This window comes from Hermetia illucens, chromosome 1, assembly GCF_905115235.1.
Source record: "Hermetia illucens chromosome 1, iHerIll2.2.curated.20191125, whole genome shotgun sequence".
Lineage (NCBI taxonomy): Eukaryota > Metazoa > Arthropoda > Insecta > Diptera > Stratiomyidae > Hermetia > Hermetia illucens.
Window position 1 is genome coordinate 33,554,098 of NC_051849.1, and position 14,828 is coordinate 33,568,925.

The following is a 14,828-nucleotide window of genomic DNA, read 5'->3' on the forward strand; positions in this document are numbered from 1 at the left end:
ATTAGACTATTTTGTACCTTCTGGCGTAATTTCAGGTTTATACCTATTTTAGTTTTGCTGTAATAAATTGTCAAAGTACTGACAGAGCTTATGGCTATACTGCGTACAATAAGCATAAAATAAGCCCTGAGTGCATGAAGGCCTGGCTCCAAACTAAACTAGCTAAAGCCTTGAAGCATGTTGGAGGATCCATTTGGTAAGCTTTACGGTCGTTCAAGATTATTACGTTAAGTTGACACAGATAATCATACACAGTTTAGTCGACATGCATTCTACAATACAAATCGGTCTGCCACTGATGAGATTTGAACCACGATCTTCCGTTACGATAGCTTAACGTCTTAACCTGACATACCATGACTTAAGAAAAACGGAAGGCATTTGTTCTCTAGGTTATTTGTGTCTGCACCTAGTTGGAGAACATCGACTATCATTCAATTGAATTTTTCTCTCATTTCTCCTGAATTCTTTTATTATTTTCTAGTTTTAGCTGGTTACCAATGTTTTTCACGATTTGAAACTAAGGTTATAGCCACCAATTTTCAATATATGTAGTTTCCATAAACTGCAAGTGAGTATGCACCTTGAGGCCTATTTTTACCAAAGTGTCATTGAGATTTGACAAATCGTTCAGCTGAGATGGTTTCGCTTCACACACAATGGAATTCTTGTTCAATGCGAGATCTTTTACAATTTTTCTTATTGTATGACATTTTCTTTTGTAGAAAACCTGACGGTCCCGGTCCAATGTTGTTAACGCAAGACAAAAATCCATGATCCAATCAGGCACTACGACAAAGTGCGGACACCAAAAAACTCCAAGATCGCATCGCCAATGTGAAAACTGCAGTTAAGGGATATTATGAGAATGAGACCTCATTCACGCAACAAATGGAATTATAATCTCCAGTGGATACCAAAATATTCTGCAAGCTCTAGATTTCCATATATTCCGCAAATGGCCACCGTAGCCACCAATCTCGCATACCGCAAAAGTTACGCAACTTCGATTACTGATCCATCTCATGACACAAATTCTTTCCTTTATTCATATTCATAAACTCTACACCGCAATAGCCGCAACACAAAACAATTATTAATACTTTGTGTACAATTTTACCTGAAGTAATCACTTTCCTTCACATCGCCTGTTGCCGATACTCACCAAATGCTCATTAGCATTTCATTTAGCCGCCATCAAATATTTACAATTCCCTGCACACTCTGACCAAACCATTGGATTCGTCGTGCTAAATACAGTACGTAACTAGCATTTAAGCTGGCAGCAATTCATTAGTCGTTTCCAAGTAAACAGTCAACTTTCTGCAGTACATATTGAAATATTAATGGGACGCTGCTCCTCCATCATGGCTTGCCCCACAGAACACAGAAAGCCGACGTGCCATCATCGTCAACTTTGTAATATTCACTTCCCTTTTTAAATGAAAATTTCCTCCTGTCATATTCACATTAATCTTTTAAGGAAACACATGTGGAGTATGAAGAAGATATTAGATTGGAACTTCGACATTGGGGGAGAAACCTGTTGGTTCCAATCGTGGAGCCCCGAAATTTTGAAGTTTTTCAATAAGGAGTGTTAGCATGGGATTCTTTCGTACAACATTGCCCTCTCTGCTCATAAGGACGAGCTTTTGCAGATGTAGTCCTCGTAAGACATTCTCAGAGTTGTATCTCCTGACAACAGCATAGCGGCCAAGTTCAAATCACGGGTTATATGTTTCAAGTGTGTCCAACTCTAGATTTGAAATTCTTCTCGAATCTCGGACACTTCCAAGTATGAATGAAGAAGTTTGTGACAACCACCTCGAATTTGAATTTAAATTTCAAGCGGGTCGCCTCCGTGGTAAACTCTGAAAACCAGTAACATACCGCTTCCTCCCACACCACTGATTTCGCCGGTGGTTCTTGCCTGTTTCCTATGCGTTGGCTATGTTATCTTCTCAAACATTTGTTCCCTGTGAAAAGTGTCTCTGGAAACATTACATGATGACATGCATACGTGCTACAGTTTCTAATTTATGTAAATGCGCTCATTGGTTTATTTGGAAGCAGGTAAGTGTCGAACTGAAAACTATTATGTAACGTGTCGTGCTGAACATCCACTTAAGTAAATCATAATCTACTCGTCTACATTCAGGGAAGCGATTCAATGAGGATAACAATGTAACTAGCTAGGCCACTATGTGTGCGTACTTTTTGCTAATTTGGTCATATTAATTAAGCCTAATATGCGAAATTGTGCACAAGGCAGCAATGAAAATGGATTGAGGTGAAAGAAGGGAAGCAACGGCAATGGAGCTCTGTGGGTGGATCCGTAGAGTGCTCGGAGGTGGATAATTTGTAGGAAGTGTCTTGATTAACCATTTACATGTGTTGTTCATGCATAATGTGCTTACCAATTGAAATGCTCTACAAAATTTAAACAAATTAACCGCAAAAACGAAAGAGTGAAATATGCAAACATATGGATGAGAAATTTTAGGTTGATGAGATGATACTTGATGTGTGTACGAATCGTGTTTACTAAATACGGACTAACTTCAATGTTTATTTAAGTGCTGATATGATCCACTGGAGGAATTAATTGCGATCCATTATTTTCATTTGCTTTCTCATCCGTCAACCAGATTAGGATGACAGTTACACGTCGTTTGGCATAGATGCAGAGATATAATATTTCCCGAAGGAATTCACCCATTCAATCAGATATAAAAAGTTGTGATCTTACATTTAACTCGATCCTCTTTACTTCCCCGATTTGACTTGTCATGAGACCTAAAGGCCAATCTTTCAACTCTAAGACCACCAGGTCACAAACTAGAACACAGGAATATGAAAGATTTGGAAATTTTATAAAAATTGTACGTGACGCTCCCGATACATCTAAATACAGCCCCCTCACTTTGAGCTATTTTAGTGTAGACTCTTATCAATAACAATAGTATTTGCTCCAAACTTTTCAATTTCATTGTAGATTGAACCAAATTTCTACACAAAGGACAAGGATAAATCAAATATAAATAAATCTTTATTTTTATCAGATTCAATGAGGGTGACTTATCAATCAAATTAATGCTCAATTAGAGATTTCGGTTCTAGATAAATGGGTTAAAAAAAGTTCTACAATTATCAATCAATCAATCATAAAGTATGATATCACATTACCATCACCGAGTACCACCCAAACATCACTTAACTTCATAACCCAACAGAGAATTGATAATGATATTATTTTTGCGATAAGCAATGTTTTGTAATGTCCATGCCGAAGTGATATGATACCACATCACAAGATGTCACCACACATACTGTAATGTATCGTGTTTGTGTGTGAGTGAACCTTTATCTATGAGGATTTGGGTTTGCAGGGTTGGGGGGGTTTGCATATAAAACTTTACCAAGATGATACCAAATTTCACTGGTGGCAGTGGAAATTGTATCGTGTTCTTACGTCGGATACCAGTCGACTCAGCTGTGAATGTCAACTCAGAGCAATAATCTCGGGCGAGCGCAATGCTGACCACATTGCATCCTACGGGGTACTGTAATCCTGTAGTGTACCGTTGCGGTCTTGAATGAAGTGCTCTAACATACTTCAAGGATTGTTACGCCAACGATTATTTTTAAGATGATACCCCTATTGACTCGGTCGTGACTTTTCAACAGCGTTGGACAGAAAGTACCTCTTGTTTCTCTCACAATATCCTTCCTACCCCCCATAGTAGTCGGGTTCAAAATCAATCAATTAAAAATTTAAACTTTATGATGAGGATTTAATAAAAATTTTCATTTTAAACCACCATTACTTTTTGAGAGGGAAGAAGGATTGAAGAGGGATGGCTCCCTCTTTCCTCCGGGAATGAAGCTGCAAATTGAACCTTCACCTAATAACGAAATACCTAGTACTCCCATAAATATTGTTGCAATTTTAAATACCTCTAATTTCTTTAAAATTTTATAGCTATCAAATATTGATAGAAAGGCTAATGTCAACCAGGTCTAGTGATATTTGCACTAACACATTGCCTTTTCGATTTTCTTTTGTTTTTCAATGGAGTAGATCGGTCAAGAAAAAGGAAGCACATAAGTGGGGGGATGGAAAAAGTGCGATATCCAAAACTCTAAAGAAAACTCGGTATAAGCTGTATGTTTGCTTATCGTACTCGCTTAACTCAAACCTGGATGAAAGGCAATGTTCCTAATTTTATTTGTGCAGTGCAACTATTGGCCTTCTGTAAGGTCAGATCCTAATCCATTGGACTACAAATATCGAGTAGCTTCAGAAAGGATTAAAACAATCGGTGGAAAATTTTCCAATGAACATAGTGGGTACCTCGAAAGGTGCCTGTCCCAACTGTCCCAAAGTTTGTATCAAGACTAAAAGTGGATACTTCAAGAAATGTTCATCATTTTCTCATACCTTAGTATATCGACAAAAAACGCCTTTATTATAGTTTTAAAATAATCTGTTGTTTTCTGTCTAGATTGTTGTATGCTTGTAATAATATGTATGGGAGTGCTAGGTAGATATCAATTTTCAACATAATCTAATGCTTTAGAAAAACAAAACATATTTGGAAGACAAAAAACCAGTTGCGCCCAATGTCCCCATCTTCGCCACTTTCTTGGAATTAATTGTCTTCCTGGTGTTTCTTAAAGAGGCCTAACAAAATGGAGATCCCAAGGCGATAAATCAAGACTATAGAGACCATGATCAAATGGAGTCCAAACCATTTCCGCAAATTTTGTGCAAGTTAGATTTGCAGTAGGGGACCTTGTGTTGTCGTAAAGAAGTTCATTTGGGACCGTTTGGTCATGTTGTTTTTGTCTTTTTTCATTTACTCTTGTCTTAATTATCACCATCAACGGCGCAACAACCAGTATCCGGCTTAGGCCTCCGTTACTAAGGAACTCCAGACACTCTGGTTTTGCGCCGAGGTCCACCAATTCGATATCCTTAAAAGCTATCTGGCGTTCTGACTTACGCCTTCGCTCCATTTCAGGCAGGGTCTGCCTCGTCGTCTTTTTCTACCATAGATATTGCCGTTATAGACCTGGGGTGGGGGGATATTCTTCATCTATATGAATTAAGTGATCCGCCCACCGCAATTTGTTGAGCCGAATTTGATCCATAACCAGACGGTCGTGGTATCGCCCATAGATTTCGTCGTTATGTAGGCTACAGAATTTTCTTTCCTCATGTAGGGGGCCAAAAATGCTTCGGAGAATTTTTCTTTCGTATGAAGCCAAGAGTTGTCAATTTTTCTTGTTAAGAACACAAGTCTCCGAGGAATACATGAGGACTGGTAAGATCATAGCCTTGTACATGACCCTATGGTGAGACGTTTCCAGCGGAACAGTTTTTGTAAGCCGAAATAGGCTCTATTGGCAGCCAAGAACCGTGCGCGGATTTCATCGTCGATCCAGATTACAGACTTAATAATCTCCAGATGGGTCACGTAAGACGAATCGGGCGCAGGGGTGTTCGAAATTGTTGTGACAGTCGGGCAGCATTATCAACACTAAACAGCGACGACATATGAAACCAGCTGGAGTTGTCATCAGGTACTGCTGAAACTTGACCGACTGAACGAAACATTCCTGATGTGGGTACCAGGGCAAGATTTTCTTCAATGAAGAATCTGCACACTTTCTGCTTCCTAGATTCCCTACAGCTGCCGTAGACGGGAAGCCATTGAATAAGTGATTTATAAGGATAATACAATGGGTCCAATGAAGGTCTGATTGCTCGGAGCTGCGGCTTCCACCTATAAGCTAAACAAATAACTTTGCAACAACCCCCTTTAAACTCAATTTAGGACGATGTTACTAACTGAACGCAAAATCCCTCAGAATCTTGCAATTTTCTCACCAAATTTCCTGTCAATTCATAAAGCCGTTTCGACGCTACAACTGGGGACACGGCACTCCTGAAAACATGATGAAGCATATATTGAAATCGAGAGGATATGGACTGCTGTCAAAAAGGCGATCACAGCTATCCATAAGAAGCTTAGTCAGAAGGAAGTCAGCAAAGAAAGAATGATTGAGGAGCACGAACGTGAACACGAGTGCAGAATAAATTTGGATCTAGCCCCGTGACGTAATACTATATGGGAGGCACGCTGAGACTGAAAAGAGAAGGAGGTGATTTTAGTGGGTAAGAGGCCCACATAACCGTCTAGCAAGATTCAACGGTATCTTTTGAGGCTTTCCATCTTCCAGCCAAAAAAGACAGCCAGAAAATGAAATGATTTTAATAGGATTTTCTTTTACACAAAACTTTTCAAATGTAGGTCTATGTTTAGCCAGATGCACCAACCGAGGGAATCCTAGAAAATGTCTGCCGTAAGAAGGTGAAGTGATATGTCTGATAGGGCAGAAACGGAACCAACCACTGGGAAATCATCTTAAAAAGGGTTTGCTTTCGGTGGAATGACAAATGCCTTTGTAACCGTGTCATATATTCCGAACGGGAAACAGAATGGGCAGTTCGACATCAGGAGGAAAGTCTAACGGCTCAAATTGGTTGCTTTCACATTGTAATCGAGTTGAAAAAACTCTGCAACTAGGAACTTATCTTCTTGGATCACGTTATCGCGCATTCATATGTTGAGCATTATGTTGTCAAGTTTATGGTCGATAAGGTATGGAAACGGTTTCCTCTTCATAGAAGGCATAGAAGGCGCCGATGGAGTACCATGCTAATCGGTCACTAAAAAAGTGGGTAATGAACAATGAAGTTTCTGATGATCTGAATGATTTTCTGATCAATTCTGAAGCCTTGAGGAATAGCAATTCCTTGATCACTTACCAAGCAAGCTAAAAGCAAATACGGTTTGGACTGAACTTGCACGGAATACAATAAGGACTTTTTTGATAAAAAAAACACCATTTAATGCAGAGGCACCATAGATAGGCCAGAAAAAGTTATTAAGAAAAAAATAATTTCCCAACGCATCACTATCAGCGCAGTGCGGACAAACGTTGGGAAATTAAATAATTTTTTTTAATAACCTTTTTTTTGGTCTATAACGGCGAAGGTTGTCTCACCATTTCTTGAAGTCTAATCATGTTGATGGTCCTGTCAAGGAGATGACGGTCGACTTCTCATACAGGATGATGAAAAACTGAAGAGATGGAAAGAACATTTCACCACGGCTTTTAACCGTATTACATACGGTGAGGTTTCTTCTCTTGTCAATGAAATGGCAAGTGACGGAGAAGAGAAATCATTTTGGCAATCAACACAATCAAATTAAGTAATGCCGATGGGTTTGTCGGTTTCCCCGCAGAGTTATTTATCGCTGCATCTGCAGCTACTCCACCTGTACGGAAATCCTGCGAATCTGAGACATCTCCCAGAGAATAGAAGAAGGGGATAATAGTCAAGACCCCAAAGAAGGAGACTCGTTTTGAATGTGACAATTGGAGGAGTATCTGCGTGCCGTTGCAAAGATAATAGCTAAAATAATCCTGGAGCGTATCAAAGAACTTCTCGAAAGCTTGATCGACTAAGAGAAGGCTGTTTTTCGCTCCGGATCCGGACTATTTTAGAACAATGAGCGGAGTTTAGCTCTTCGCTGCCACCACCAAGGGATAAGTGGCAACCATATATATATGTAGATTTTTGTATTGGCTAATGCTGCACAGGCACACTAAGCAAACTGGTTGAGCCCGGAATCCATTTGGCTTTGTGTTTGCCCTGTTTCTGCAGATTTTTAAGTAACACGGAAACAAAACTGGAGCGTGCTTTTATAGAAGAAAAATAGCATGAAAAAAGAGAAACTTCCTTGATGACCTTTGCATCACATCGGAGTGAAAAGGTGACATATAGCGTATTGGAGCAGTATTCCATAATGGAACCCACTTACATTCGAGCTGCATTTAAAGGGCGTGGGTAGCAAGTTCCTCCATCTGGGAAAACACCTCGTATATTTGATCCTTTTTCTCAAAAAGTACTAGTCCGAATTTATTGAAATTTTTGTCAGTTTATTCATGAATCTGTATTTAACATTTAAGGTAGAAGGAATGATTCTAAATGGTACTCTTTTTTAGAGCAACATGAAAATTGTGAAAAAATTCCCAGTGTTTTTCCTACTTTGATATTTTTTTCGGAATGTACGTAATGTATTTAAAATTGTTCTACCATAGTGAAGAAGAAGCATTAATCTATACTCTTGCAAAATTCTAGAACGATTAGTTCGTCTCGTTCCGAGAAAAGGGAACATTAATCGGAAAAAACGTGGTTTTTCAGGAGAGGTAAAAAACGTGGTGATTCATATTTCCCGGCTTTCTTATCGATTTCTTACGATTTTTCGCCCTAGAGTTGTTGCTTCAACTCTCTGCTATCCCTGCAGAGTGCAGGGAGAACGATTGTTATCGATTCTACAAGAAAAATCGAGATCAATCAACATATGTGAAATTTTTCGCGAAGCCCCGAAGCACACGTGTTTTTTTTTTAAAAAAGGAAAGAGTGTTTAGGGGAAGAAGACCCCAAGAACGCCAGGAAGAGATACCTCGACCTTCTACCCCAGAGCCAACACCCGGACCTTCCATTACAGGGTCTGTACAGGAAGTACATCAAAGGGTGAAAACCCCGGAATCCTCCCTTTCAGAAAAATCATTTTCCTCTTCCTTTTCGAAAGTGAGTCACCAGTTAGAGAAGTACGACAGCTTCGAGGGAAATGAAAATTATAGTTTCATAAATTTTGGTATGTAAAGTAATATTTCTTGCAATTTTTCTGATTCCTTTTATTTACTAACCAATGCATTCATTATGTTTCGAATAGAAATTCTCAATAAATCTCTGGGGAACGTGGGTTGTTGCATAGCTTGTCATGGTAAACTCGAGGTGTCAGTAATTTTTAGACGTGGTCTTGCTGCGAAACTTCAATTGCTGTGGAAAAATTGTGCAAAATTTGACAATTTTTGGAATTATTCTAAAATTACTTAGGACATGGAAGAAGGTAAATATAATGTTATTGTGGAAGTGTCGCTTTTTCTTTGACTTTGTTTTTTATGGTATTTATATATATTTTTAGGTGGTCAAACCGACTTTGACACTTTGAATGTCAGGCTCGCCTAAGCCTTCAGGGCAATCGGTAAAGGTCCTACTGCAGGGTAAATTTTATGCGGCCTTATGAACCTGCCTCCTTTCATCACCAAATATGCTGTATACGACAGCATCTTGGCTTCTGCTGCCAAAGAGGTGACCAAGAGATGAATGGCGAATGTAGTAAATGAAGCCGTGGAAACGAACGACAATTGTAGGGACATAAGTGTGGCTCTTGATGGTACATGGCAAAAGAGAGGTCACACCTCTCTGAATGGTGTTGCGCGACCTCCATTGATACTTGTAAGGTAAGGGAATCGCAAAACCAGTTATTTAAGTCAAAATTTTATACTGTATTTTATTTTAGGTCATTAACGTTGTAGTAATGTCAAAGTTTTGCCATTGCTCTGGCAAACTGAAAAATGAGCATGATGCCGACTCCCCGACTCCAGTGGGGCGATGGAAGTTGCTGGGGCCAAACAGATATTTGAGAGGTCACAGCAGAACTACGATGGGCGATATAAGGAGTACCTTGGTGTTGGGGAGTCGAAAGGCTTTCTTTCTGCTGTTGAGAGTAAACCGTATGGGCCAGATTTCAAATTTTTGAAATGTCAAAATGAAAATACTATATATGATCATTCAAAACATTTTCACCTGTGCAGGGCAGTGATGGATGAAATAAAGCCTGTATTTCGACAACTAGCCCACCCTGACTTGTTACGAAAGTGTATTTTTTTGTGAGAATTGTGGGGTCCTAAGTCCACATCAACTTAATGCTGGACCGAACTAAATGGGGAGCGACTTACTCTCTCTTTCTTTGGTCCATGGACCCCTCGTTTAGGACTTGCACCCAAACTTTACAAAAATGTCAGGTGATGATGCTGCTCCCAGGACAGATGTGAGGCAGCGTCTGACAATTTGGTTCTGCCCTGGTAAGAAACCGTAAAGCCGTCATCACCTGACATTTTTTTCGAAAGTGTGTTCATGGCCCAAAACCCGAACGAAAGTTTCAATAATGTTATTTGGGCTCGCGTTCCAAAGACCACCTTTGTAACAAGGAAAACTCTTGAGTTTGGGGTTTATGATGCGGTATGTACCTTCAATAACGGAAATATAGCAGAGTAGAGTCCTTCATCACTTAGGTATTGAATCAGGGTCTCAAGAAATCTGACATCGAGAGAATTCAGAAGGCGGAAAGAAAAAGTATGAAGACGTCACAAAAAGCGAGACAGAGAACGAAAAATGCCAAAAGGTAATTGGGAGAATCATATTTGGAAGAGGAAGGTGGCGCATCATATAGCAAGGGAAAATTCTGATGTATCGAAAATTGCGAATTAATTAAAAAAAAATTTATCTATACATTTTGGTATACTCTCTTCATATGATGTAATACATCATATTGCTTCATCACATGTCATCTCTTTAATATGAAATAGTCCTGGTTTTGACTGATTTCATGGTCCGCTAGCCCACAGGTCATAACAATTAAATTCAATAATTTTTTTCAAGTACTTCTAGTTGTCGGTTTTGATTTCTAGACGTATCGTGTGTGTGTGTGTGTGTGTATGTATGGTGGGGGAGAAGCTACAGCTTCTGAGTACTCAGGCTGTGTTGGCCCATTGTACTGGCCTCCCCCGTCTAATGGAATATTCCGGATTCGTTAACGTATCGCAGGATTTCCGTTAGTGGATGTGATGCTACCCGTCGCAATTGGAGAACATCGGCACCAAAGATCTGATACCTGATGCGTCCATAGGCGGGGCATTCACATAGGAAATGTTCCGTGGATTCCGCTTCGGTAATTCCTATTCTGAACATATGATCAGCTAGTGAATTATGGCCTGTTAGAATGCCCACAATACACCTGCAAGTCCTCCTGCTTTTCGACAGGAGAAACTTTGCGGTACGTATATTCGGTTCTGCCAGGAAAAGTTTGGTGTGTCGAGCAGCATTTAGGCTCTGCCACCTGTCATTATGGGAAACTTGTTCGAAGTTTTTGAAAACAGATTTAGCCAACGCTACCCAATTGCTGGCTCTGGTCCAGCATAGGGGAGATTGACCCTTCTTTCGCTAAAGCGTCCGAGATTTCATTTCCCTCTATGCCACAGTGACCAGGTACCCAGAGTAGTTCCCCCGTATTGAATCTAGACATAGAGTTCAAACGGTTTCTGCATTCCTGAACGTTTTTCGAGGTGATCAAAGGACTGCTCAATGCCCTCAATGCAGCTTGGCTGTCACTGCAGATTGCGATGGGCCTGCCCTTCAACCGCTCGTCAATCACCCAGTTTGCCACCCTTAGGATCGCATAAACTTCGGCTTGAAAAACCGTTGCATATTGTCCCAAAGGAAAAGCCCACTTCTCGTTTTTATTCGAGAGGTAGACTCCGGCTCCAGAACCCTCTTCTGTTTTTGAGCCATCGGTGTAGATTTAGACGTATCACTAGATTCAGAACAGGGTGAAGAATTTTTTAAGCTAATAAAAAAAAATGTTGATTTTTTTTTCAATTTTTGCTACCCACTCCCCTTAAATGCAGACCGACAATTACAATTGATTTTGGTTTAGTCGCTATATCATCTCTCAAATGACAATTTATAAGCGACAGGAGAGACCTCAGAGTGGCAAAATTTTGCATGTTGAGCTTGGAACCATTTTTCCAAAAATACTTGTGTTTAGTCAAGCCAAAGTTAATCGGGATAACAGTCTAACTTGATGTTTTGAGATGAAATAGGATGTCAACCAATTTTTAAGATTGTCAAGAATAGCCTTCGAAATGTTTAAATAAAATTTTCGGGACAAGAGTTTGTGACACAATGAGTCGAATCTACTGAAGTTTATCTTAGAAGTTGAAAAAGAAAACTCTTGAAAACCAAGCATTGTCGTACAAAAACATGACTGGTTTACTCAGCTTCGGTTGAAGGATGGTAAAATATGACAAAGAGAAAAATGAGTTTAAAATATTTTAAGGAGTAAAAATCTTGCAGTTTATGATTTACAAAGGATGAGGTGTTGAATGCATGATTTGTATGTCAATGCTTCAAAACTGTTTAACAAAATTCCAAAAAATTGAATTGCTACAAATAAATAACTTTCGCATGCCGTAACTTCGGAAAAGTATTTAAACATTTTTTTTTTTAATTAAATGTGGATATAGAAGTCCTTTCTCACCTTTTCCCGTTCGGCTCGATCTATCTTGCCAAATTCGTTACGATCTCGATCGATTTTTCCGAAACTTGTTGAATATTTCGGCAATGTCGGCGGTGGTATTGGTCGTGCTGCAATAGCTGGTTTCTCGCTTGTGGAATGGGCCTTATTCACGCTATGAATGCCAGCCGTGACTGTTCCCGTTGTACCTGAACTACTTAGATTAATATTGGCGGAATTTATGAAATTTTGTTTATATGAACCGGGTGAGGAGAGAATCGGTTTTGCAGGCGGAATTGGTGGAGCTGATCCAACATTTCCATTGGTCGTTGTGCTGTTACTGTTGTTGGTCGAGGAGTTAGTACCGCTGCCTATACCACCACCTACCGATCCGGGAGGTGTTGTGGCTGATGCAGGAGGTTGTGTTGCTGATATCGGAGCACTCATTTTATCATAATATAATTAACACATGTAGTGTAGCAAAGCTGCGAATTTATCACTTCATAAACTTGACAAAACACTCTTTTTTCAGCTGAATGAACTCAACCATGAACTCAAAACTTTCTTCTGCTGCTTCACTGCACTCGGATCGATCAGAAATATTTGGAATGCACAATCACTTGAACTTTTTCCTTTCAGAAGAATCGACCCTCGACTGCGATGATTACTAATTTAAAGTAGATGCACTGAAATCAATCCATTCCACGGAGAAAATACGCAATACGAACTAGCTGGACTTCTCAATGGATAATAATGAATGAATGTTGATTATTCGTCGAGTCATTTAATTTTCCGTCGGTTTCAATTAGTACCAGAGACGAGTGAAAGCTTACGACTATGTGCATCTACTGCATTCGACACGTCAATAAAACACTGCAAGGAAAAAAATTTTTCATTCAAATGAATTTTCCACTCAAGAGCCATTTATGCACGAAACCCGGAGCCGAGGAGCAGAGCCACAGTAGAACGGAAACAGACTCCAAACAGAGTGGAAACAGCCGCCGCACTGATAATAGAGATACCATCGAGGAATTTGTCTGTCTAGAGTATTAATGTTGCTGGAGAGGGTGGAATAATAGATTGGCCGGGTACGTTGAGAACGAACAGCATGGGAGCAGCATTTGTCGTCAGTCTTAATTAGCTGCAAGTCGACTGTGGGTTGGAGTTCCTGTCAATATTAGTCAGTAGGAATTTTCTTGATATGTCGGTAGAACTCGCTGGGACGATCCTTGCCACCTTATGAGAAAACTTATCCATCTCCTCGGACTGACAATGCTAAAGCGCAAGAGCTGCACCGATGATTTTAATCAAAGAGAAATCAACCCCCTTCCAGGATAACCTCATTATCTATAATTAAATTTCCTCGTCGTCCGTTAAATTAGATCCCAAGTTCCACTTCAATAATTCATAATAATACGCAGGGGTTCCCTGTGTGGACTAAATAGCAACACATCAACCACAAAGTAAACTATCGATTATAGTGGCTCCTCGCAATCGAAGCTAAGTGAATGGACTCCATAACTATTGATGCATATAATCGGTAATTGTGCTTGAATATGATGGGGTCTTGTCTTTTTATTGTGATGTCTACTTGGCAGAAACAAAAATCGAGAAATCGACCATACCAAGGAGAGGTCAAATTCATTTTGAATCGGGTGCCAGTAAATGAATGCAAATAGAAAGACAATGAATAGGGCGGTGATGTAGGACCGATATTGGCACCGGGTATAGCGTCTGGTGTTCATTTCTAAGTAGATATTAGCGTGCCATTCTTCATTTTGCAACTTTATACAACTTGTAAGATTGACAGGAGTCAAATTGCCGCGTCTTAGATCTTCAGAGAAAATGCAACCTTATCCAGTTGGCAGAGAAATTGGTGTTGATTGAAGTAAATTATTTGAATTCAAAGACCAGACCGAAAAAGTCGACTCATTTTGATTAAAGATTCGTGATAGCTGTTAGTATTCAATCTGCAACCAATAACGAATGAGCGATATCTTATGAATTAATGCAAAAAAGCGCCATCCTTGAGTTATCCACCACCCCCTTCGATCACCCCATTCAATGGCGCAATAAAAAAATATTCTGCAAATTTCTCCACTCCCATTGCGCGCTTGAATGCAGTCTACCACGGTGAATGAAGCTCAAGCTCGTGTCGTCATTTAATACTGCAATTAAATTCAATTAACTGCAATCATACGTGATGACATGAAGACCTCAATTAGGAATGCGATTTCAACGCATTCAGTTTTGGTCACACTAGACTGCGGCCCAAGGCGTTCGGTGGAAGTGTTAAAACTGATACGTATGAGAAATGGGAGGGCGTTTGAGCAAAACAAAATAACAGAACAGTATCTCAGCTTACCAGAGATAATGCTCAACTAATTCTGCTAATTCCCAACACAAAAATTGGGTTAAATATCGTGCGAATGGCATAGTGATGCCACAGCGGACATGTTTGTATCCGTAGTTTACATAAGTTATTAGTGCGTATGATGAGCTTGGAGTGTGGGTTCTTGGGAATTATTTGCTGCATGGGGAGACCTTGACTTGAACTTGGGAACTAATTGGAATATTTGATGCCGACAAGACAAACTTAGGCTCATTTAA

General features: G+C 39.8%; 1 protein-coding gene across 15 annotated transcripts in view; it reads right to left on the reverse strand.

Annotated features, from left to right (window-relative positions):
• LOC119646814 (septin-7) overlaps positions 1-14,828 on the reverse strand; it is a 277,350-nt gene that overhangs the window by 94,950 nt on the left and 167,572 nt on the right. For 10 of the 15 annotated variants that reach the window (XM_038047422.1, XM_038047421.1, XM_038047415.1 and 7 more), the window contains exon 2: positions 12,243-13,091. The exons of 4 other annotated variants lie outside the window; for them this stretch is intronic. In XM_038047422.1, the coding sequence (XP_037903350.1) occupies positions 12,243-12,665 (423 nt within the window). In that variant the 5' untranslated portion in view covers positions 12,666-13,091. The remainder of the gene's footprint in view (positions 1-12,242; positions 13,092-14,828) is intronic. One more of the 15 variants, XM_038047420.1, reaches the window with a different exon arrangement.